This window comes from Strigops habroptila, chromosome 5 (assembly GCF_004027225.2).
Source record: "Strigops habroptila isolate Jane chromosome 5, bStrHab1.2.pri, whole genome shotgun sequence".
Classification (NCBI taxonomy): domain Eukaryota; kingdom Metazoa; phylum Chordata; class Aves; order Psittaciformes; family Psittacidae; genus Strigops; species Strigops habroptila.
This window is the reverse complement of record NC_044281.2, coordinates 13,629,593-13,654,988: the sequence shown is the minus strand read 5'-3', so window position 1 is coordinate 13,654,988 and position 25,396 is coordinate 13,629,593. Positions and strand designations below refer to the sequence as shown.

Genomic DNA, 25,396 nt, shown 5'->3' with positions numbered 1-25,396 from the left:
AAAAAAAAACCCCACAGAGGTAACAACTTACATCTATGATGTAACACATCAGAGAAGTTCGCTTTTCCTCTTCTGTTGTGGGAAGGAGCTATGGAACAAACCAGATAGTTTTTAAAGACTGCTGGTAGCATCCTTCCCTGCTATGCTCCCCTAAGACATCAGCCTCCAGATGGTCCTCAGAGACTCAGCCTATTTTCTGTGCATACACCACTAGAAACTAATTCTCTGAAGACTGCTTCTTCTTGAAATGAATGATTCCTAACCACTTTCTTCAAGACTTTTTTACAACACCTGTCTCTATAACTCCCATGTGAACTCTTCCATGAAGATACTTGTAACAATATATCAGTTACTGTACATGTTGCTTCTCCCATATACATTTCATATACAGTAAGGAACTATACTCTTCCAACTCCCTTGTAATACCCCAGCTTTCTGATCTCCTCTTTCTAAGAACAGTGAGACACCCCTTCTCATTCTGTCCACATCAGCTGATAAATAGCAAATAAACTCCTCTTGGTTTCCTCACGTAAGAAGTCTACTTGTGTTCAGAGTTTGAACCTCCATTTGAACAGAAATAATCCATTTATTCCAACTATATATACCTGATTCAAAGAAGAGGAAACCTTTTATTTTGCTTTAAACACTCACAACTGATAAAAAATTAGCAAGTACAATAATATTTTATTTAACAGTCTCCATCCTTTAAGACACCAAAGACATGCAAATGGACGTGCTTCATCAGTAATTCTGTTTAGATAAGGACTTAACTGATTCCATGTTTGACTTAAAACATATGAGGAGTCATTCATTTAATGAAACTCATTAAATAAATAAGAAACATAGAGACAAAACTGATCTTGTCACTAAGGAGTTGTATGCACTTAAATTTTTGTGTTAAATATCAATTTTGCCTGAGAATATGTATTCTTACACAGGACTGTGTTTCATTACATCTGAGACAAGAATCTGGAGTTATAAAACTGCTACTCTTATGTGTGACAATCTTGCTCTGAATTGTCAAAATATGAACATTTTAGGCATTAAACGATGTTTTCAGAATGATTTACTGGTCTGAAGAAGTAGAAATCCTAGGCTCATTCAAGTCTCCAGATAAAGAATGTTATATTCACACTGTTTTTGAAACATTTTTCTTCCTACAGATTTCCAGGTTTTCAACAAGGAAGACACTGTAAAAACTGTGACAATGTTTAGCCATTCTTTGTAGTTTGCTCTTTTGAGTGATGGAAACATCATTTTAGCACGGGACTTTCAGCACTTCTCCTCCAGACAGCTCTGGCTAAGATGAGCCAGCAGGCAAGGTTTCCATCTCTGCAAGAAGAGCAAAAACAGGACATATTTTTGCCAACCTCCTAAATACTTACACGTGGAAGGTGATAAGCAGGGCGCTTCAGTAAGTGAACTTGGCAGTAACATGTGGCCTATAGCTTTTCCACATACTTCTAAATATTAGGAAGGGATATCAGAGGTGTTCTATAGATTTTTAATTGTAATTTCTCATATCATTGTGCATTTCAAAAACTTAAGTCAAGATAAACTTGGTGTGTCATCAACAAACAAAGGAAATAGCTTCATAATTTATAATGTAGGGAAATCTAAAAGGTCTTTCATCTATTGTAACTGGAAGAAGTGGCAGATGTGACTGCCACTTACTGAGATTGCCTTCTCTACAGAAAGTAGGAATATACAATTTTTTAGCCTGCTGTCTCTGAGTGTCTCAACCTTTCCTTCTTCTGACAGGCTTATAGACTAAAGATATTGAATGAACTGTTTAGTACTGTAACAAAAAAAAAAAAAAGAGAAGTTTGAGTTCCAGTTTACAATTTTGGGTTTTTTTTCCTCTGTTAGCAATTCAATTCTTTATTTCTAGATAGTATAGAATAGTATAGTGAAAAATAGCTTCAAAAACATATAGTAGGACATATGACGAAAAGTGCTTTTCTAGTAAGAGTCACTCAGCTTAAAAAGATTTTATATTTACTAACAACCTAAGATAAAATGTGTAATGCTATATGTATTATTTATACTCAGATTTTATATTCATGATCTGTGAATGACACAATAGAAACTTAACAAAACAAGGCTGCTACCATGCAGGCTTGCCCTCACTATCACCATGTCCCAGGCATAGTCAGAATACATCAGACAAGCACTTTTTATAGAATCATAGAATCACAGAATCATAGAATCGTAAGGGTTGGAAAGGACCTTAAGATCATCTAGTTCCAACCCCCCTGCCATGGGCAGGGACACCTTGCCCTAAACCACGTGGCTCAAGGCTCTGTCCAACCTGGCCTTGAACACCGCCAGGGATGGAGCATCCACAACCTCCCTGGGCAACCAATTCCAGTGCTTCACCACCCTCACTGTAAAGAACTTCTTCCTTATATCTAGTCTAAACTTCCCCTGTTTAAGTTTGAACCCATTACCCCTTGTCCTACCACTACAGTCCCTAAGGAAGAGTCCCTCCCCAGCATCCTTGTAGACCCGCTTCAGATACTGGAAGGCTGCTCTGAGGTCTCCATGCAGCCTTCTCTTCTCCAGGCTGAACAGCCCCGACTTTCTCAGCCTGTCTTCATATGGGAGGTGCTCCAGCCCTCTTATCATCCTCGTGGCCCTCCTCTGGACTCGCTCCAACAGCTCCATGTCCTTTTTATGTTGAGGACACCAGAACTGTACACAATACTCCAAGTGAGGTCTCACGAGAGCAGAGTAGAGGGGCAGGATCACCTCCTTCGACCTGCTAGTCACGCTTCTTTTGATGCAGCCCAGGATACGGTTGGCTTTCTGGGCTGCAAGCGCACACTGCCGGCTCATGTTGAGCTTCTCGTCAACCAACTTTTTATTTATAGTAATTCCTGAAGGATTTTATATCCATTTTAAATGAAAAGGACAGAAAATAAGAATACATTACTTAAATTCACACTTAAAATCTCATCTGCTCTTTTATGGGGAGGAAAACTCACCTTGACACAAATATTTTTAACTAGGGATTTTATCCCCTCCGTACGGTTGCATTTCTTGTATTTCCTTTAGTGCAACAAGCTTTTCCTATTGAAAAAAAATAATGGAATGGAAGAGTGGAAAGAATAAAGAATGGAGAAAAAAAAAAAACAAACAACAAAAAAGAAAAACAAGCAAAAAATCCAAACAAGCAAACGCAACCCAAACCAAACAACACAGTTTTATTATCACCCATTCTTTTCATCCACTGTAATTCCTAGCACAAACTTGAAATATGTTAAAATCAAATGCTCCTTACATGTTATTAGCATGACTGAAGATCCCAAAATCTGAAAGAAGCTAGAATGTAGAGTTTGAGACCAGTCTTTTTAATATTTTATATTTAGTCAAATTACATTATTTTTGTCTCAGTAAGTGCCAAGAAGTTCATGATGAAATTATTTCTCGCCAATTTTGTATTTTCTGAAAAATCCCTAATTCTAGTAAAATCTGTCCTTCAATCATGCAGAGTCACAGCCATAAGATCCCAAAAGCTATGTCTTCTGGCACAGAACTACTCTGAATATTACACAAGCAAAAGCAACATCAGCAACATGGAATGTACAAACATTAAATTAAAGCTAATATTTCTGTTTTGCACAAAGCTTGCAGAACTTGGAGGTGCAAATTCTACACTCACATAGGTAAACGTCTTTTATCATCCCCTTTCTGGGCAACAGAACAGTCGTCTGTTCATTTCACTATATTAATAGTACCTTACACTTATAAATACCCGTCTTCATTATACATAAGTGCATGTGTGCAGTTTGCCAACATTTGGTGTTGAGGTCTCAGTATTCAAAGTTATACTGCGATGTACCCATAGGTGGCAGAATGGACATGCTATTAGATAGAAGAAATCGTCACCTGAATCAGCTCATGGGCTAAGCGCCCCAGAACTCCTTGGGTCTTTTCATTGATTGCTAATTCTGTCACGACTTCCCAGTTACCATTCTGGAACCTCACCGGCATAGAGAAGACAATACCTTCAGGAACACAAAACTGACCTGAAGAAAAGGGAAAATATTATTTCATATCCAAACATATTATTTCTGATTAAAAGACATATCCTCACCACTGTCAAAATTAATTCCTACAAAATTGCAAAAGTCTGCAACTGTAAGATCTTAGTATAAATGGACACTTGAGTTCCCTTTTTACTATAACTTCGTGTTTTAGTGAGATTTACATAAATCATAGAATCATAAAATAGTTTCGTTTGGAAGGGACGTTTAAAAGCCATATAGTCCAACTCCCTACAGCGACCAGGGATATCTTCAACTAGATCAGGGTGCTCAGAGACACATCCAACCTGACCTTGAATGTTTCCAGGGATGGGGCATCCACCACCTCTCTGGGCAACCTGTGCCAGTGTTTCACCACCCACACTGTAAAAAATTTCTTCCTTATATCTAGTTTACATCACCCCTCTTTTAGCTTAAAACCATCACCCCTTGTCCTGTTGCAACAGGCCCTACTAAAAAGTATGTCCCCATCTTTCTTATAAGCCCCTCTTAAGTACTGGCAGGCTGCTATCAGGTCTCCCCAGTGCCGTCTCTCATCCAGGCTGAACAACCCCAACTCTCTCCGCCTTTCTTCATGGGAGAGGTGTTCCATCCCTCTGGTCATTTTGGTGGCACTCCTCTGGACCAACTCCCACAGGTCCATATCTTTCCTGTGCTGTAACACAATTGCTGTAAATTTTACATCTTAAAAAGGGGGATTTTTTTTGTTCTTGTTTTATTTCATACAAGAGTTAAATGGCTGTTGTGAAACATTCCATTTATCAGGCCACATAACTACACAAGAAGAACACGCTTTTATAGCTTAGGTTTTAAGAACTATAAAGAGTCCTTGCACGAAACACATACACCAGAAAAGCACTTCAACTAAAAGACTAAGAGACAATCTGCAACAAGACAATATTAACCTAAGAGATGCTTGTAAGAAGAGAGTGTCAAATCACAAGCTCTGGAGAGCAAAATTGCTTAGATTTGGAAGTTCTTAGGCTGAAACAAACTCTCAGCCTTCTGCTATATCATGATTATTTTACAAGTTTTTATTAAATTAAAAATCTTGAATAAAAAATAACATTATACATACTGGGGAAAGCTACAAGAGAATATGTAGAGCAAAAGCAGATTTACCTTCAGTACGTACTCCCACAGAAATGATTTCCCCAGGAGGAGAGCCATGATACCAGTATCTTAGTACAGTGGCCACCGCGTGAGCAGGTAACATTCCTACGTAGTGACAGAGCCGGGAACTCAGTGAACTCTGTGCAGATTGCAATTCTGAATGGATCCATTCGCTAGCAACAAAAAAGGGAAGAAAAAAAAAAGGAAGAAAAAACTAAGGCAACTGCAGGAAGATTAGTTGTCTAGAGAAAAAAACAAAGATCTAATCCTGAGGGAAGAAAATAGTCGAAACTTATTCAAACTTCACTGCTGAAAGCAAAGCACCTAAAGACAAAAAAAAATAGGGTCTAACAAACAGTGGCTCAAAAGGTAACAATAAGCACTACTTACCTGTGAAAGTTACGTCATTTACTCAAGTCATAATCTATATCATTATTATTTATATGTATTGCTGTCCTCTGTAAGAACCCAGCCCTGAACCATAATCCTCCTGGGCTAGGCACAACACAAGTGTAGACCTAAAGAAACCACCGCTGTCCCGTAAATGCTAAGTTCAGATCAGAGTGGGAGCTCCATATAGCCAGGCCTCAGAGTATGTCGTGTCTGCTGTCTCTGACTACACCCATCCTTTCTCCGATACTTTCAACAGGAAGCTTTCTAGTGCCAGGTGTCCTCTTTACATATGTGAACAAATTATCTGTTTTGGGAAACTGACAATATTCATGTGCTCAGGTTACATGTTCGATGGAATTCAGGTACTTTAAGATGGAGATATATGTTTAGTATTATTTTGGAGTTTCTTCATGCATACTAGACATCCAAGTCTGGACTTCCATTACTTCTTATAGGTTGCTTGTGCTATGATAGAAGAGAAGCACACTTAATGTGTAGGAAAACACAGTTATAAACACAGCTGGCAGGAAAGTCAGAACTCAACTTCTCAACTTCTGTTGTAGACTGAGTACTTCAATTTGAGTTTTCCTTTATCACGTACAGCTCTAGTCAGTTTCAAATCTTAAAAAACACAAAACCTTTCTTGATGCTTATTATACAGTTCAGACAACCATGAATTAAAAGCAGGTATCTAGTTTTACCTTAATAAAAAAATAAAAATCTGTACAGTACCTATCATAAATCATATTCAACAAAGGACGTGAAAAATCAGCTGGGCCCCAAATAGCACAGTCATATCCATAAAGTTTTGCATGTGACAAATCAATGTAGTTAGAGCCAGTAATATTGCCCCAAACAATCACATTCTTAACTCCTGTAACAGAGGAAAATACATAGATTAATGAACACACAAATACTTTCACAACGTAGGCTGGACCAGACGACCTAAAGAAGTCCCTTTCAAGATGAATTATTCTTCAGTTCAGTGTCCTGCCTCAATAGCAGAAATTATTTGATCTGAAAACGCAACAGGGTTCTCCATAACATATGGAACCTCATCACATACTGAAAAAGGAACTTTTCCTGAAAAAAGAAATTTATATCATGTTATTGTACATAATGGACAAAACCTAGCAAATACTTAGCTGTTAAAAACCGAAACAAATATTGTGGCAAATATACAGCAATGTTACTTTTAAAATCCTGTAAATGCAAAAATAGAATGCTTAAGTAAAAAAAAAATTATTAAGAAAAAAAATATCTCCCTGCTTTGGTACAAGAGGAATTTCTCAAGTAACCTGCTGATAGGCTATGCAGCCTATTCACTTTTCTATTTTATTAGGCCCCAAAATATCTAGACTTGTCATTGATGACCAGTTCCTACCCCTGCAATATTGAAAGAATGCTGATGCTGAGCAGGGTGTTGCAGCACACTTTCGCTATGCAGTGCAGAACCATGTAAATATAACCAAGCCATAACAATTGACCTGAGGAAGAAAGCTAATTAACCCAGAAATAATACTACAACACAGTTCTACTATACTATCATTATCTGCACAGCAGTATGTTGTCGTGTTTATTCACAGCTACTCTGTGTGTCTCCAAAATAACAATGTGCTGTAGAACACAAATGCAATCTTGAAGTGCTAGTTCCTGACCTGAAACACAGCTCAGTCCTTCTTAGCATATTTCCAGTATGAAATATGCACCAGAATGGCAGGGCTGCATCCAAGAGTTAGCAAAAGAACTGGCATTCATGGGATCAGGCACAGATCCAGATAGGAGTAAGCACAGAGAATGGTAGTCACACCCTGGCATTCCCTAGAGTGGAATACAATTCAGTGGGTGCACTGCTGTGCTTGCATTCCTGCATGCGTATTAACTGTGTTCTGCAATGATGTACTCCCAAAGGTGTCCATCCACTGAATTCCCCAAATGCTACCAGAACACATAAATATTCACCTGCTACATTCGTGTTCAGCTTCCTGGCCAGTGTGGCTTTAGTTGCACTTTCCCAGGTTGTCGCAATGGCAATGACATTTTTAGGCTTAATGGATGGGCCGTACATCATAATCATCACCGCCTTAAGGTTTACAAAGGTTTTTCCTGATGAAATTACTCTGACCTCACTCTTGGCATTCTTCTCAATCAAGGGAGCATACACTTGACAGATCTCACTCATTTCTCTGATGTAGTTCTCAAGGGACTGGACTTCACAGTTTAAGAGGACATCATCAAGAACAATGACAACATCTGCTTGGATAAAAGCCTCATCTATTTCAGTGTGCTCTGAAATACTGCGGAGGAGCGGGAGCGCCATGTCTTCAGCTTCCATTACAATACCACAAAGAACTTCCTTAGACTGGTCAGTGTCAAGCAAATGGATACTGATTTCTGTGGTCATCCCAAACACTTCTCCATTTGCCAACAGAGGGATCAGGCGATAACAGATTGGAGAGGATGCACTGATAGGAGAATAATATAGAAAAATTATAGTTAACAACTAACCACTGCTTGTTTGGAAGTAGTACAGAAATAAACCCAAAGATCTTTCTTTTGCATTTATGTTTAAATAGACCATTAGCTTGGATTACTCTTTCCGTCATTTTAACAGGCTAAAATTTAAAACAGTTGGGTCCTCCTTTCATTTGAAGGTTTTTCTATTCTATCCATTTCACACACCACTTAAAAATTGTTGTCTTTAAAGAACCACATTTTTTCTTAAGGGTGCTCTGTTAGAACTACCAGAAATACAGAAATTTCTGAAGCTACAACTGCAATAGACTCTTTACTTAAGTATTTCCCAAAACATTTAATGCAAGATAGTTGCATTACAAAATTCCTAGCTCACTTTGTAAATACTTGCTTTTCCCTAAGGTGATCTGGGGTCTAAATGTTGCCTGTTCGCATCCCTTACCTAACCCCGTGCAAAATGTAAGAAAAGGAGAAATGACTTCTAAATTATATACTGAATGCTCATAGTGAGGGGCGCAGAACCTGAATCAAATCAGCAAATTACAGATAACTTCAGATGATTACACCCATTATATGTGATAGGGAAAAGCGCGTTCTTCTGAAGCTGAGTGAAACTTCATAAATATTCTTTTTACTCTCACCTGGTGATCCAGATCTGTAAAGGCTTGATAAGACTTTTAATCTCTTCCTCCTCTTTTTCAATTTCAATATACTCCCGGAGGTTCTCCTCAGCAATGCTTAACATTTCCTCACTCAACATCCTTGAGGTGATGCCGTAATAGTGCTGGGAACAAAAAGGACAATCTCTAACCAAATGACAACCCAAACACAGCAAGGTAACATTAGAAGGATAGCACTATTTACATTTCAAGGAGGAATAAAGAACAACAGTGTTAGAAGAAACTCTAAAATACATGTTTACAGTATTAAAGGCAGCTCGTTACCTGAGCGTGTTCCAGAAAATCATTAAGTCCTCCCAGAAGCAGACCCTTCCCTCCGCGGTCCAACAGTTCTCTCCAAATGATAGGAGAACATCTGTGTTCCCATCCATTCTCTTCACAAATGTCATGAAGCCACTGCTAATGTAAACATCCCCACCAAAAGGTTTTCATACTTTTTCACATTTGGTAACATTTAAATGTGATGGTTATAAACATGCGTATTTCCTGTCAACACAGAATCATAGAATCAAGTGCTTCACAACTTACGTACCACTGTGTGAAAAGTGGGGGGATAACACAAAGCAAGGCATGGTGATCCACTGTGGTATCTCAGCAAAAGGTCTTACTTCTGCTTGATTTTACTGCTGTAATTTTGCTTAATTGTCTTAATGGTACTGAAAATAGCAATGTTGTGAAGCAGCAAGTAATCTGAAGATTCCTATTTAGCTGCAGAATGTAAATAAGGTGCAGAGTTAAACTGCTATTCAGTTAACTGTTTGAGTTCCTTGGCTTAGGTGTCAAGCAAAATATAAGAGGTAAGAAACATCATAGTTTCATACCGTTTTTTCAGTCCTCATAGGGAACTACAGCGTAGCCATGGCAACATGTCTACAACAAAAGTACTCAGAAAGGCTCATTCACATTGTAAACAAATATGTGAGGTTTGATTTCATACTTCCATTGTAATTCAAAGCCCTTGAATGTCAGAAATACTCTTGACAAGTAACAACTCTGAAGGCATACGCAATCACAATGTGCAAAACATTTACAGGCTGAGCAGCCATTTATACATAATAAAAACATAATAAACTTGAATTTCTTACTGACAAAACACAGCTCTAGGCTGGCCCACAATTTGTGCCCATTTTTTGTGGTAAGACTCACGAGAATACCAATCTCTCACAACATTCAAACCTTTCCCCTGGCTGGCTCTTGTATAGCCAAAGCTGCTTCTGCGGCACCTCTACCCATGTATCAAAACTCTAACACAGGAGAAGAGATGCCGCAGACAAGCACTGGGGCACCTACCAAGGACGTGACTTACAATCCCTTACCTCCCATTTGTCGGGATGCTGGGTGATCTTGTGAACCCTGAAGTTTGGCAAGTTAGCCTGGAGATAGTCTGCCAGGAGCTCAGCTTTGGCATAGTAAGGGCAGTTTGCCTTACCTGTGAACACAGCGACACCACCACAAATGCAAGATGTTGTGACATTGATAAGGGCTTAACAGGCCAAACGCTTTTAAATTGTATCGATTAATAGTTTTATATAACCCGCATCCTGTGAGCCTCAAGAAAGCAACAGGCAAGGAGCCAGCAAAGAAAGGGCAATTTCTGAGGTGAAACAGCCTCTTCGGCCACCGTTTGAGCGGCTGGGGGGTGCGGGGGGGGGGGGACCCCGCAGGCGAGCGGCAGCCGCCTCACGGAGGGGACAAGGCGGAGGGCGGGCGCGGCAAGGCCGCGGCTCTCGGGAGGGAGGACGCGGGCGTCAGGTTTCGGCTCCTCACCCGCCACCACCACCCGCGCCATGCGCGCGCGGTCGCTCCGGCGTTGCTCAGCAACGCGCCGCGCGCGCCGCGGCGGTTTGTCCCTCGGCCCGCGCCGTCCCTCTCGCGAGGCCTCGCGCGCGGGAAGGGGGGGTCAAGGGCCCCGGTGTCATGGCGGCGCCGTGTGAGAGGTAAACGGCGGCCGGGCGGCCGGGGTCTGGTGCGCGGCGCGGCCCGGCCCGGCTCAGCGCCGCGGCGGCGGGCAGCGGGCAGCATGGGCTGGGCCGGGCCGGGCCGGAGGGGTGCCCGGGTATTGCGACCCGGCGCGGAGCCGCAGAAGGGCCTCTGTCTCCTTGGCGCCGGGCCTTGGGCCCACACCTCCCCGTAGCGTACCCCCCTGGGCAGCGTTCCCGGTGCCCGCGGAAAGCGAGCCCGAAACCGAGAGGCTCTGTCCCGCTGGTGCCTCCGGCCGTGGGGGTGTTACCAGCGGGGCGGCGGCACGGGGCTGGGTCAGGCTGTTGGCTGTGGCCGCAGGCGGGCTGCGTTCTGTTAAGCGGAGCCGAAGGTGGGCAGTGACCCACCAGAGCGGGAGAAACGCCGGTTAGGAAAGGGCTTTCCCTCCCCGCATGGCTTCTGGTTAAAACAGCAACGAGTGTGGACACCCAGGATGAGTTTGTCTTGGGTTGAGATGTCTAAAGCAAAAGAGATCCAGTAGAAGTCCCGCTGCAAATCATTTTCTAGGGATCCTTTCCCAAATGTTTGTGGGTTTGGTTGGTTGGTTGTTTCCTGTAAAAGTTGTGCATAGATTTGGCAATTGAAACTTTAGTCATTGAAAGTCCGGACGCTAATCCGTAGTTTTCAATTGTTTTTACAGATAAGTGATGTTACACAGCTCCTCCAGCACCGATTTTCCTGGTAGAATTTCATCGGATCCCTCATGCTGAGTTGGCATTTCAAAGCTATTCATGAGACATTAGCAAAAATGAATAACAAAATAAGTTATTTGTTAAGCACTGTTAGGTGCATGCATAGGTGCAATTCTGTGCTTGCTCCCAAATCTTCAGCCACAACCAGAAAACACGTGTTATGGATTTGCAGGTACAGGGAGCCCCTGGAAAATGTGAACTTCGGACGATTACTTTTAAATACTTTTCCTCCTTTGCGTGGCCCATCTCTTCGATTTCTGTCTCAAAAGACAGATGTTTTTAGTACAGGTGCTAAAATAGAACCAGAGAAGAGTGCGGAGGCTTTGATAAGTGAGGAGACTCCCCAGAGCTCTTTGGAACTTGAAAAGTTAGATGATTCTGGGAGCTCCAAAGAGAAGCACAGAGCAGGTTGTAGTGAACTGTTCTATAGTAGTCTCCAGAAATGTACCTGTCCTAGTGATGCACTGGACTTGTCCGAGTCCGCTGTTTCCATCAAGCACTTCGCAAACTGTTTAACTATGGCGTGGAGGCTCTTCAAAAACCTGTCTGAAGAGCAGCAGCGTTACGAGAAGCAGCTGATCTTTGAGCACCCGGCTTTTGTGAAGCTCTGTCAGCAGCTGCTGCGGGATGCCCGAAGGATGACGCGAGGTGACCTGGTGTTCAGTCTGCATGCCGTGGTGAACCTGGGTGTTCCTCAGAACACTCTCCTGGTCCAGACTTTGGTGAGGGTGTGCCAAGTAAGTATCAAAACCCCTTGTCTCCTAAGTTTAGCCTGAAACCTCCGGGCTAATTCTGGGATGCAACATCAGAGAGAGTTGGGTTATATCCTTGTTTTAGTCTGATGTTCCATGGAAACAGAGCTCCCGTAGTTAATTTCTGTGTACTTCAAATTTCCTTCAGTTTTGAAACCACTGCCTGGTTTCAGACGGATTTAATACAGAGAAGTCTCAAAAATCATGACCCTTTGCAAATCAACGAAATTTGACTGATGTGAGATCTTGTAGGTCACTGCAGTGTTAAAGTTCATGAACTGACTTTTGGGGGGAAAGAAGATGGCAGGTGCATATGGATTAAGAGTGGTGTGTTTTTCTTTTCTGAAACTTTTACTGGTCTGAAATAATCTGACATTGTGAAAACTTTAACAGGAGAAGCTCAATCAACTTGATAACCGATGTGTCTCAGTTTTGGCAACTACTTTAGCAGGGATGGATAAAGACAAGAATGTGGGCGCTCTTCAAGCTGGATTACAGTGAGAAAAATACATCTTTCACATGTTCTTCATATTTAAATGTTTGAATATATGTCTTAGAAATCATGGGGGGAATATCTGCGCATAAAAGATGCTGTGGCTTTAGGATGTCAGTGGTCACATAACAGCTGTACAAGACAGTGATTTTTGGCATTGTCTTTGCAGTTTCAAGCAGAAAGGCTTCCGATGACACAGGGTGCTAGACTGCTCTGCAGAGGATTCATATTCTGACTGCAGCCCCAGCACTGTGGGTTTTTTGTGATGCTGATCACGTCACTTCGCATAGCTATGCCTGTGTTTATCTGTGTGTAGAAAGGAGGTAATGAGACTAGCTTGCTTTGTGAAGTATTTTGATTTGTCATGACGAAAAATGCTGTGTAACAGCCAGGGAATATTTTCTTTTAATTTAATTAGTAAAAATTAAAGATGAAGGCAAGTTTAGGCTTTATCTTTGCATCCAGCAAGGCCTGCTGTGGAGTGTTTTATCAGAATAACTTCTTTGGCTGTACTTATTTTTTTTCTGGGCCAAGGAACTTTGCATGGGTAACCAATCTGTGCACTCCTATGAAATTGTTTTTACTGAGGCTGTCACAAAACACGCCATGGATTAGTACCCTTGGTCCTCTGTCACATCCTGCTTTGAGAAGGTGGATGTGTTAGTGATATGCAGAAAACAGGTTCTCCTGGAAGCTTGGGTACACAGTTCGTGTAAGTGGGTGGAAAGCAGGAGATCCATCTACAGCTCTTTCTTGATGTCTGGAACTCTTGCCCATTTACAAGAAGCTGCATCTGCAGGGGTGAATTTCAGAGCATTGCACAGCCTTAGTGACACTTCATATTTTTGTAGCTGTGCAAGTATATTTAAGGGTGATTCAGACATTAAAATACCTCCTTCTGAGCTGGAAAAGGAGGTGCTGGCAGTGCAGAACTCCATCTTGTGCTTATGATCCCTCCATGTTACCATCTCCCCTGCTGTTTCTGCAGCCACAGCATTTGTGTTTTTTTCCTCACTTGCACCAAGTTGTTGGTGTCCATCCCCAAGTTCGCTAGCTGCTTCAGAACTTGCCTGCACAGAGATGATTCTGTGATAAAAATGTGCTGCTTAATTCCTTGAAGTTTAACAGCACTCATGTCTGTCTGCACAGTCAGATGTGCAATCTGGTCAGGTGCCCCTGCTGTTAATATATCAGTAACAACACTCATCTGTCATGAGAACATTAAGAAAGCATGTATCATTATTTCAATGTGCAAAATATCTGTGCTGCGGCCACATTGTGTAGAGTTAATGCCAGCCTGGAAAAAAAGGAGGTGGGAAAGGAGCAGGGAATAACAGCTTAATTTGGGAGTAAGACAGTGAGGGAGAATGGGGGTACCTACCTGTTTCTGCTGAAGGTGACAGCTCTATTAAACAGTTACTCTCTCTAGCTCAAGTCCTTGTATGTGTTTCCTCATCAGATTGCTAGTGGAGCAACGCATTCCAAGTATCAGAGACATCTTTATGCTGCAAAACCTGATGAAATGCATGGGAAGAGATGCCCCAATCTTTCTGAAAAAGAAATTAGAGGTAAATTTAGTTGGAGGCATATTTTTACTACCACAAAGCTTGTGTTTTTGCCTTGTTCATAAGTTGTGTATGGTTCTTTCCAGACACTTAAAGAGAAAATACAATAGAAAATTTGAATGCGTTTGCTCTACAAATCCTAGTCCAGCTATATCTGCAGGAAGAACTTGTATTTGGAGGCTGGGAATATCCCACCATTAAAAGGGGCAGAAAGCAATGGAGATGACGAGAGGAACCGAGGCAATAAAATATGAGTGCCTTCACCTCTTGTTTGGGTTGGCCACATGGTATTTTATAGAAGCACTTACAGGCTGTTCCCTGAATCCCTTGCCCAGCTTGTGGCTGGAAGATGAGAAGACAGAAAAGTAGTCTGTGATGGGGCTGTGTCCAGTAATGGTATACAGGAACAATAGTGGTTGGGAGGACCAACAGCAGTGAAGTGGCAGGAGAACTCACCTAGCTCATGGCCTTATCTTTCTGTGTATCTGAAAGGTTCCCATGGAAATACAGTGGTTGGGAGCAGGCTGGAGTTTTTATGGTAGGGTGTACTGGGCTTCTTCCCCTGATTTAAAGACATTTTTTGAAACCTTCTTTCAAACAGGGCCTGCTAGTGTTTTCGTCACATAGCTGAAGGGCTCTGAAGTCAGAGTTTGTAATAGCATTCATGAGGAAATGAGGGAAAATACCACTGATGGGAAACTGGCCAAGAATAGAGCAGTGCAGGGGGCTCATGCAATGTGTTAGGTGTAAGTAAATCATAAAACCTTGGGCAAGGTACCACTTTTTACAAGAGGGTGAGAAGCTGGCTGTCTTGGAATATGGAACTGAGAAGTAACATTTTTCCTTGTTAACAGAGGGGAGCACTTAATTTTGTGAGCCTACAGGGTGCTATTTTTAATACTGTGTAATTTCTATTGTAGACAGTTTTATATTTAACCTTTGATATGCATGCAGTAAGAATATTGTGGTTTAATAGCCAATATGCTTTGTAGTCTCATTTTTACTGTCATATCAATCTAATTACTGCTTCAATAAATGAGATCTCTTTTGTGGCATCAGCGCTGGCCTTCTGTGCCTCAGACCACATTTGTAGCTGGGTGTCTGTGTTAAGGATAGGCCACTCGGTGTGCTATTGGATCATTTTGAAGGCTTACAGCTTTCACACACATCCAGAACAGTATTTGGAGTGCTATTAAATCAGTCAGCTGTGCCAATTATATTTCTGCTACTTTTTCAAGAGTTGGTAAAAGATCCATATTCAAAGTAGTTGGAAATGAGCTTTACTGAGACTTCTTTTAAAAGAAACAGAAAGGCAGATCGCTGGGAACTTGCATAGTGACATGGCTCTAGAACACTTGAGCTGCTATAATTGTGTGTTAAGAAACTGAGAGTAATTACTTTATGCTTTTGCTGTTTGTTGCTCCTTTGTCTTTCATGTAAACCTGAACAGGCTAAGGAATTTGTGAAAGTTTTGGTGAAAATGTCTTCACCAGAAAGCAGTGATAATATACCTGAAGAATGAAGGATTAATAAACTCTAATTCACTTTAGATGGCAGTTTTGAAAGAGATAGACCATCTGACTTTCCCGAATGCTGTGCGTATGTTTTTGGCTCTTGTTGCAATGAATTATTGTTCCGTTCCAATCCTGAATGCCTGCAGTAAAAAGATCCAGGGTAAGAAAAGAATGTTTATTAAATTTCCCTTCCTTATACCAAATGCTTCCTAATTATTGGCTTATCTCCCTTTTCTGATTTCCTTTAAAACTCGGGGAACATTTTTGTTTTGCACTACAATTTAGCGATGTGGAGCTGTTTGACAAGCATCAAGACAGAAAATTACTGATGGACAATGAAAACAAATAGCTCTTGTTATCTCTGCCCTTCTTAACGTTTACCTGAATTGCATATTTTTCTTTGCATTTTTCTGTATGCAGAATTTAGGAAAAAGACTTGAATTCTAGGAAGAAAAAATAGATTTCAGATAAACTTTTAAAACAAATCTGAATTGGAAGTGGACATCTTACAAGATGGATTGGTGGCTTAGCATGATTAGTTGATAAGCTAAAGGGAACGTAGTGGTTCCCTGATTAACTGGATTCAGATATTGAATGCTGCTTAATAACTGACCTCATGCTGCAGCCCAGAAAATAGTTAAATGAAAGGTAATGCTTTCATCTCTCTCCATAGTTTTACAATACATTTCTTAAGTATATGTGGTCAGTATATATTGATTCACACTTAAAATACATCTGAGTTTGTATGTGAAAAACCATTAAGATAGGAAAAGAGCATTATTAACATAAATGAACCAGGAGTGTTTGGGCTGCATATACAGCCTTTATTTCTCCTGGTTCTTGTGTGTTAGGACATACTGGCTTCTCCCATAGGACTTTCACCACACTTAGCGCACAGGCTAGATGGCATACACACAATGAGCAGCTACTCTGTTATTTTCCACCCTAGCTTTCCCATGGCAGAGTCTCAGACATCCGATTCTTAGAAAAATAATAGAGTGCTACAGGAATAGGAACCTGTTGTTCTGGGAGGAACCCAGAACAAGGAAATTCCTAGGTTTTTATTCCTTTACAATCTGTTCACACGCCTCTTGGGCCAGCGGTGAATTTTGGTCTGGGTTCTTCTCATGCATCACTGGGTTCTTTCATTGTCTCCAGGCAGGGTGTAAATTGCTTCCTGTCTCTCCTGGTTGTTGCTAACAGGTGCAACTCCTGTATCTTCCATTTGCAGTGGTCTCAGGGCCTCTTTTTTCATAACTAAGTGCAGGCTGTAAATGAAGTTCAGCTTTATTTAGGTGGTAGTTAGCTGCTTGAGGCCTAAGGCTCTAGCAACTTCAGCTTCCCATGCTAAGCCACTACTCATACTAAGCAAAACCACTCAGTCAAAAGAACTCACTTAACAGAATTCAGTTAATTAAACTTAATTCACAACAATTTAGTACTTCTTTTTCTGCATATTTTTAGTGCAGGTTCTCAGGGCGAATGATGCTCTGGGGACAGAGTGATTAATTTCTGGACAGAAGTCACCCCTGTCAGAGGCTGGAGATGGAATAGGAAGAGGAGGGAAGAGCACACTTTGGGGCTGATGGGGCAAAGGAATTCTCTAGCAGGTTTTCCAGGTTCTGTCCTGTTGCTGGGGCTCTCAAGAAAGTGGCCTCCTCTCCCATATCTGGGGACCTGGCCAGAATTGTAATAACTTCGTAGGTACTTCCTGAATTAAATTTTGCAGCAGCAAGGGAGCAACCCAGTGGTGATGGTAATTTTCTAATTACACAGAAGAGAGATTAAGGTCAGAGTGACCAGTGATACGACATTCCATTAGCCTGTTTTCTTTAAGAATACGTAGCATTACAAATCACTTTATTTGATACACAGCTCTCATTGGCTTCCATCACAGTTGTCAGCACTCAGCACTTCAAGGAGGTAAGAGTGTTTTATGCTGAGCCTGGAAAATCACTGAGCACAACTCAAAGGAGTTAAATTTTCAGGAATTACTTTCCTGCTATCCTCTGGAGTCCTCTGGCAGAGGAGGAAATAAAGTCTAGTTCTGAGGAGTGCTGACCCTACTACTGTAACTGTGCTCTGTTCTCTTGCGTTCATTGTCTTTTATGCCATGTATGCCCCTCGTTGCAACAAACAGTTGTTCAAGAGAGAGCAAATATGTTTAAGAGACAGCACTGTTCTTCAGTACTTAATCCTTTTCATTTCAGGACTAGGTCCATCTTGTGTGGCAAATGAAGCAGCAGTCCTGTGCAGAAGTCTGTTGTCACCTGGCACTCAATCTGTGTCATCACTGCTTATATGCCAGGAGGTTGTGTTATGGTTCTATATTTTCCAGTTTGGCATACACTAACACTTTAGTGCTTGATGGCCTTTAGTGCTTTTTAGACATAGATTCATATTTGTGGTTTCTTGCTGGTTGTAAAACCAAATGGGGGGAAAAAAGTAAATTTTATCATGTGCTGGTATCTGACGAGTCAGCAGCTTTAGATCTGCCTCTTCGTTACTGCCTCAGCTGACATGGTGAGGTGGGCAGCCCAAAGGCTCAATCAGTGCTGAAGCGGCTAGCCTGAGGGTTTCCGTGCTGAGTGCAGGGAGGTGCTGGAAATCAAGAATCCTGCAACAGAAGTTCTGGGAAAACAATCTTCTTGCTGCTTTTGTTCATTTGTCCCCATTTGCTGATTTATCCTTTCTAGCTTGATCCAGACTCAGTTTCTTCATGTGTTTTAGCTCACTTGGCTTTCCCTAGGTAGTCCCAGTCTGTTCCACAGTTCCTTAGCTGATTTTGGTTTTTTCCTCATCATTCATCCCTCAAACAAACTGTTCCCACAATATCTCCACCCTACAGCTCCTGTTGCTTTGCTTCCTTTGTCCTTTTTTGCTCTTCTGTTACAGAGAATATCCATGATATTCAATTTCGGCAGATAATTGCCATTCTGGAAGCTTGCTGCAGTCTCCAGTACCGTGATGTAAAACTGTTTTCAGCATTAGCAGACTATATTAATTCTACTGCCTGCCTTTGGGACAAAAGACAGGTGAGTTTGAGACCAAATAATTTATAGTGGTACTAGTAGGATATATAGTGCTTTCGATCTTACCTTTCTTCATGTTTGTGTTTGATCTTTGGAGAACAGATTTTCTTAGGAATACCAATTCACGAAGTTGATACAGTTAAATTTTTAAAATGCTCTTCTATTTTTTGATGAATAAAGAAATGAAAAATAAAAGGGGTGTTATGGTTTGAAAAATTTGCTTTCATTAGTAATGCCTTTTATGAAATCAGCAGGTAGGATCCACTTCACTGGCTTTCTTGACCTTATAAAACTATCTTTTCTTTTAGATTATGCTTTTTCTTTCTGCCTGCGAGACACTTGTCTTTCAGCCTAGTGAGCTGATGGGTATTTTTGCTGAGAAGGTGACAGAAGACCCTGAATTCCTCAACTTGAAAAACCTTATGATTGTTCTCCGAGTGTATTCACGACTCAACTATGTTCCCAGAGACCAAAAGCATCCGTAGGTTTTCATTTAGAATGCATGATAATACACTATGTAGTCATTATAGAGTAATGTATGGCAACTAGTATTTGATTTCAGTTATGTAAAGGGTTAGTAATCCTGTTTTATTAATCTGTAAGTTAAATTTGCTGTGTCTTTTCACATTTTTTTTTCTACATAGGATTTTTTCTCTGTAATTGAAAATGGAGACATTGGTTCTAGGCTGACCAGGCTACTAAATCTGTTGATAGGTAGCTGTATCCCCAAAGAATAATCAAAAGCTAACATTAAGATTACACAACATATGATTATACAAGATAACAAAGATTTCTAGCTTGTATTTTTGTTTGAAATCTGTATTTTGTATAGCCTTATTTGTGTATTTAGATACTTTTCTTCTTCTTTTGGAAAAGGTTTTTTGAGACTCTTCATAGCTGCTTGAATAAGTACCTCCCTCAGATTTCCAACGCAGAACTGCTGAAGGCAGCGTATTCATTTTGCATCTTAGGATATCTTCCTCATCATGCACTTGATACACTGTTGCAGAAGGACAGCAGGAATGAACTTCTACTGTCAGGTCAGGCTTTACTTTGTCATCTTCTTGTTTCAAAAGGGATATTCTGCCTCCATGCGTAATTTGTTGTAATCGTGTTAAAAGTTTAGAAATTAAAGAATGCAAACATGATTAATAGTAAATTTGAAGTCCTCAAGGCAAGGCTAACATAGTGGTGGTGATCTAAGTGATCTGTTTCTGCATGAGGGCATCAGGCAGTGCAGAAACTGATTATTTCAGTTTCTGCCCCATGATTTCAACAGCTGAACAGTAGGTGTGCACATGGAGAGAGTTGAATACGAGATCCATGGAAATAGAAATGTGTAAGAGCCAGGGGTTTCTGTGCATTTTTAAAAGCACAGGAAGTCTCAACCTTTGTAAACCAACTTGAGTACCTGAAATCATGAGTAAAATTTGGTTTTTTTAATTGTTCTGAGTTATAATGAGGAACTTGGAATGGTTTGTAGTAGAATTTGGTTTCCACATTACAATCCTCTACAGCCGGTAGATTAGTTCAGCAGAGTAGAAATTCAGTGTAGAGTAAAACACCGTGTCTTGCTGTTGAGTGTGCTGTGACTGAACGTGAAAGCTGTAAAGCTGTAATTGCTTAGAGTGTGTGCAGCTTAGTACTCTTAAAGTACAGTTTCTAAATTATGGCCAAGTCCGATACCCCTTCTTTGTTTTATAAATAGCCATCTGGTTGTTTGGGTTTTATAAATTGTTTTTATTCATGCGCTCTGATTCCATGTTCTCCTTAAGTCTCTTGTAATAACTGATAGCATGCAGAGAGCTGTATACAGTAGTGAGGAAAGACTGGACAATGGGCAGGTCCTAGCCCTAGACTTCAATATTATAATTACTGAATTGATTATGTATATTTAATAATAATTTGAAGATACTGAATAATATTCTGTGAAGAAACAATTGGGGTTTGATTCTGATATTGAAATTCATTTGCTGTGCTAAAACAGAATGATGCTAAAACAAAAAATTCTATGAGATGATATACTGGATGTAATATTTTCTTGCATCCTTTTTCAGATGATCTTCACAAAGAACAAAAGGAAATGATGCTTCGCTGTGTGAAAGTGTGTATGGAACTTGATAGCCCTTCCTTCACAAAGCCTGCGTTTGTGCTGACTGAGAATTCCTCTTCATTAGTATCTCTTAATCTCAGAAAGGCTCGGGAGGCACTGATAGAACTTCTGGGAGATGAGAACATGTTTCAGCAAAATGTTCAGCTGCCATATAAATATCATATTGGTATGAAGCCAAATTACTGTTACATTCTTTTTAATGTAGATTTATAATCCCCAGAATAATAAGGTGGTAATAAATTTGCATAGGGTGCAAGTGATTAAAAGTGTAGACACAGTCATTTTAACAAATGATGTTGTTGATTGGTGAATTTACTTTCTAGATGCTTCTGTTAAAGCATTGAAGTCCGTTTACTAAAACTTTATGATTGCTCTCACTTACAAAACTGCTTTGGACTTTCTGTTAAGCATCAGTGAGCAGATGTTAATTGTGCATGAATCCAATATGGCCAACTGTTTTACAGAGTTGACATGTCAGTACTAAATCACATTAGAAACAAAGCCGAACAGCAGCTGCCTTTTGGTCTCTAAGTTCTGGCTAAGGTTTGGGTTCTACTTTCATTTATGAAATGGGATACGACTTTCAACAGGTAATCATTCCATAACGTTTGCTTTCTATTATATTTTTATATTGCTTAGGTTTTTTGCCAGGTTACTAGTTTCTCTGTATTTGTAATACTTTTCTTCCTAAATATTTCTAATGAGGAATGAGATTATAGGAAAATCTGAGTAAGTATGACAGACTGCAATACTTTCTTTGGACTGTGATTTCACTCCCATAAAGTTACATCAACAGGGGTTTTTTTTGGAGATGTGCAAGCTATAGCTATTTATATTGGTTTCAGGGGGGAAAAGCCATCAGTAATACATAAATTACTGAAGAACAGCAATTAGAAACAGGGCAATGATGGCATCTATTAACTTTTCAAAGTTTTCATTTGAAAACATTTTGAACGATTAATGTTTTGTTGTTTTGTTTTTCAGATTTTGAAATCCAAATGGATTCAGACGGAAAGAAGGTGGTCCCAATACCTGCAACAGATGATCACACTGACTCAAGTGTTCAAAGGTGTCGTTTTTGACTGCATGTTTTTTCTAGCAGGCTAGTTTTATTTGTATGTATTCCATCCAGTTACTTCTTTAGTTCACTGATTAGCAGAAGCAAAGTAGATAACTTGTTAGTTGCACTCACTGAAATAGACAGAAATTGCCATGCCAGTTCAGAGCAACAACTCATCTAGCTCACTACCTTCTTCTAGCAGAGGCTAAAACTTAATGTTTCAGAGAAGGAGGCAGGAAACATCACAGTAATGTGATACTCGTACTTCAAAACCTGTATCCATTATGACTGAAATCCCTTCCAACAAATTGCTACATTATGGTTTTAAAATTCCAAGTATTTGTGTGTCCAATGAAGCATTCAGTTATTCTCTTAAGTCACTAAAATGTGCATCTCAGTGGTATGTTATGGCAATTAATTCAGCTACTGAAGTGTAATTTGATTAAAAGGGATCATCATACCACATTTTAGTGATTAATTTAATCTCGTGTAGAAGAATGACCTCTCAATAACTGAAGTGGGACATATATCATTTAAGTAACACTTAAGCAGAATTGGGTAATACACATTTACGTGCTGGATCACTGCACAGCAACATGTTTTGTAGAGTTTGCTTTTTGGGAGAAGAGAGCTAGTGAATTGAGTAACAGAAGCTCACTGTCAGGCTTCCAAGGCATTCAGCTTTCCTCACCCTTCCAAGCAGGTTTTTATGGCTGGAAGTAACTGATTCTGAGTATTAGCAAAGGATCAAAGTAAATGTAGAAGTTGTCAAAATAATGTAGAATTTTGAATGATCTATTTCCTTCTCATTGGGGGAGAAGTGAAGATCTGAGGAGAAAATTCTGTCGTAGATATGTGGGTAGATGCTGGTGCTTCTGTGAAGCTCACGGAAGAGAGGGTCTAAATTACTTAAGTCTGGAGAAGGAAAAGGATAATGAAATCTGTGCAGTTCTGATATTTTTGCCTACCAGAAAGACAGCTATATATTCTGCAGTGTTAAAGGACATCATTGAATCATAGTCTTAAAAATGCTTATTCTGCATTTGTACAATGGAGTCTTCCCTACTCTTCTTGGTTGTAGATTGGCTTTACTCTTCGTTCCTCCGTCTGCCTTCTGTTTGGGTTCAACACACCCCCAAGGGAAGCTGGCAATGAAGAAGCGACATCTAAATAAACTGGGCTATCATGTAATTCTGGTAAGAGTTACTCTCTCTGTTTCTGTCCTGTTATCAGCACAGTGATGAGTATGTTTGGTAGAACAGGCTTTGTAGGGAATGGTGAGCCTCATCCAGAGCGGTAATTGTGTATCATCTCTACTTAAAAGGTAACGGTGGTGTCACTAGGGAGAAGGGACAGAAAAACTCTAAAAGATAAGCTACCACTTATCATAATCAGCAAAATAATCAGTTCAGGGGAGGGAAAAAAAAAGGTCAAGCCACTGAATTGCTTTGTACCTAAAAAATGTGTGCATCTTTGGCTTCTTTCCCTGACTTCTATAGAATTAAGGATTCAAATCAACTTGTTTTCAAAATACAGTGACTCTCTATGGCCTTCCCATCACTGAGCGCTTGGTTTGAGGGACAGTGTAGTTTGCTAAAGACAATAGAACTAATATACTCTTTCCTTTTCCTCTCTTCCAGGTCTTGAACAAGAAGTTTCAGGAAATGACAAATCAAGATGCTATTGAGTTTTTGAAAGGAAAAATTTATTCAGAAAATCCTTTCCCTCTTTCTGAAGTGACTGTGCAAGACAATAATTAAAATAAACATTTTTGGGTCTCTGATCTCTCTTTTTCCTGTGTAATTAATGTAAGGTTTTAACAGAAGAGATAAGCAGTTTTATACACAACTGCCTACTGCAAAGTATCACAGATTGAGAAAAGCTTGTAAAGAGAACAGTGTCTGCTGATAGTGGGGGTTTTCTTTAGTGGAAGGAACTACTTGATTAATCCAAAAGCATCCTGACATGTATTGCTGTTGAAATTTCTTAATTTTATCTTCACTTTGCTTCCCCTCCCCATGCCCCAAGTCAAATTTCTCTCTTCTGGGTCAGGGAAAGGAAAAGACTACTTCAAGTGGTATTGGAACCTGGCCTACAAACACTGGAAGGATTCCCCTCGATATCCTGCACCACCATCTGCTGTGTTCTTTATGCAGCATTACAGATAGTAAAGCAGTAAATAACTCAGCCTAAGGGGTATATTAAAAAAATCCAAAGGTTTTTCCAGAAAATCCAAAGATTTTTCAGAAAATTTTCTGAACAAATCAATCTCAGCCAGTTTTCAGAAGTTTGGGCTAATAATGGTTGTTAGCTGCATGCTCACTCTTTTGAACCTCTTGCTTCACTGTAGATCCTGAGACTTCTTGCTGCAAGAACACAGGTCTGTCTTTGTAAACTGACTCTTGCTCTCTGTGGAAGAACTAACATCAGAATCTACTATTGAAAGAGGCGTTGCAATACTCAAATTGTTCATTACCTACTGTGATGCATCTCCACTGGCCTCTTATGTAGTGGTGGAATTGATGGCAGTCCTAGAAGTTTAAAGCGGCTTTGGGCCTTTGAGCTGGAGGAGCAGAGAGAACTGGTTCATGTTTTCCATTCTTGGTAACGTTTACTGGTAAAATCCATTTGTTGTGCTGGACTTGCTGAAGTCCTTAGTAAGAGCATTGGAATGCTCAAATTACATACATTTGCCAACAACAGCTTGCTTGTTTCTGCGGTGTAATTGGATCTTCAGTCACAATTTTGCTGTACCACAGCCACAGCCCAATCGGCATGAAGGGAAACAGCAATTACTTCCTACAGTGACTGTGTGCTACCTAACCGTGGTGCCCTTGCTTCACTTGCTAAGCTCCAAGCACTACGTTCTTTGTCTTTCTGAAGTAGCGTGGACACATGGTTATGGTATTACAATGATAAAACCGGTATTACAGTGATAAGGTGAAAAGAAAATAATGTGCTTAGAAAAAATTCACTGCCCAACTTCTTGTAGAACCTGCAAATAGAATATGGTTCACATTTATGAAGGAAACTGCAAGTAAAGCAGCATTGTCTCAGCAGTCTGGCATAAAGAGCAGAGAGCGCTGTTCAGCATTTCAGTCTCTGAAATGCAGCACATGCAGTAAAGCAGATTTGATGCAGTTGTAAAACTGAACAACCAGAGCAGGGTTCATCTGCTTGGCTTGAGAAGTTTGTTGTGCACTCTTTTTGGATCCACTGCTTTAAGAAAGCATTACCTGTACAGCAGACTGGTCAGACCCATCTTGATGTTCTGAGCTGGCCAACTGACACGGTCCTGGCCTGCGCTGGAGGAGATCTGAAATACTCTGTGCCGGAGAGCCTGGTAGCGCTCAGAGCTGTGTTTGAGAAAGCATTTGGTGCTGGTCAAAGATGAAGCCCTGCAAACAGAGCTAATGCAGTGTCAGCTGCGGCTCTTGTCTGGGCTGGGGAACTGCTTCCTCCGCATTGAGCTTTTCAGTCAGGTC

General features: G+C 40.5%; 2 protein-coding genes across 4 annotated transcripts; one reads left to right on the top strand and one right to left on the bottom strand.

The window, feature by feature from the left end:
• Positions 1-59: 59 nt before the first annotated feature.
• Positions 60-10,525, bottom strand: MDH1B (malate dehydrogenase 1B). 3 transcript variants are annotated; one of them, XM_030485458.1, is made up of 10 exons: positions 10,478-10,513; positions 10,027-10,139; positions 8,975-9,109; positions 8,672-8,814; positions 7,518-8,020; positions 6,288-6,429; positions 5,172-5,335; positions 3,892-4,031; positions 2,988-3,072; positions 60-88 (listed from the first exon to the last, which is right to left on the bottom strand). In XM_030485458.1, exons 1-9 carry the CDS (start codon positions 10,497-10,499, stop codon positions 3,004-3,006), a joined length of 1,431 nt encoding a protein of 476 aa, XP_030341318.1. In that variant the 5' UTR covers positions 10,500-10,513; the 3' UTR covers positions 60-88; positions 2,988-3,003. The 3 variants fall into 3 exon arrangements, with proteins under 3 accessions (XP_030341318.1, XP_030341317.1, XP_030341319.1); XM_030485457.1 differs by lacking the exon at positions 60-88 and adding an exon at positions 611-1,332 and having other exon boundaries at positions 10,478-10,525; XM_030485459.1 differs by lacking the exons at positions 60-88; positions 10,027-10,139; positions 10,478-10,513 and adding exons at positions 613-1,332; positions 10,140-10,473.
• A 73-nt stretch (positions 10,526-10,598) lies between these two features.
• Positions 10,599-23,694, top strand: FASTKD2 (FAST kinase domains 2). Its single transcript, XM_030485455.1, has 12 exons — positions 10,599-10,647; positions 11,331-12,119; positions 12,528-12,631; positions 14,087-14,195; positions 15,743-15,866; positions 18,602-18,741; positions 19,047-19,219; positions 19,615-19,778; positions 20,796-21,017; positions 21,836-21,920; positions 22,993-23,107; positions 23,552-23,694. Exons 2-12 carry the CDS (start codon positions 11,394-11,396, stop codon positions 23,669-23,671), a joined length of 2,082 nt encoding a protein of 693 aa, XP_030341315.1. The 5' UTR covers positions 10,599-10,647; positions 11,331-11,393; the 3' UTR covers positions 23,672-23,694.
• Positions 23,695-25,396: the final 1,702 nt, after the last annotated feature.

Excerpts from the sequence above, each read along its gene's own strand:
- FASTKD2 (XM_030485455.1), top strand. The coding sequence starts at position 11,394 with ATGCTGAGTTGGCATTTCAAAGCTATTCATGAGACATTAGCAAAAATG. Across the intron at positions 15,867-18,601 it reads CTGCAGTAAAAAGATCCAGG|AGAATATCCATGATATTCAA; the intron begins GTAAGAAAAGAA and ends CTTCTGTTACAG. Across the intron at positions 19,220-19,614 it reads CCCAGAGACCAAAAGCATCC|GTTTTTTGAGACTCTTCATA; the intron begins GTAGGTTTTCAT and ends CTTTTGGAAAAG.
- MDH1B (XM_030485457.1), bottom strand. The coding sequence starts at position 10,499 with ATGGCGCGGGTGGTGGTGGCGG. Across the intron at positions 10,140-10,477 it reads GGCGCGGGTGGTGGTGGCGG|GTAAGGCAAACTGCCCTTAC; the intron begins GTGAGGAGCCGA and ends CTGTGTTCACAG. Across the intron at positions 8,021-8,671 it reads TTACAGATCTGGATCACCAG|TGCATCCTCTCCAATCTGTT; the intron begins GTGAGAGTAAAA and ends TTCTCCTATCAG.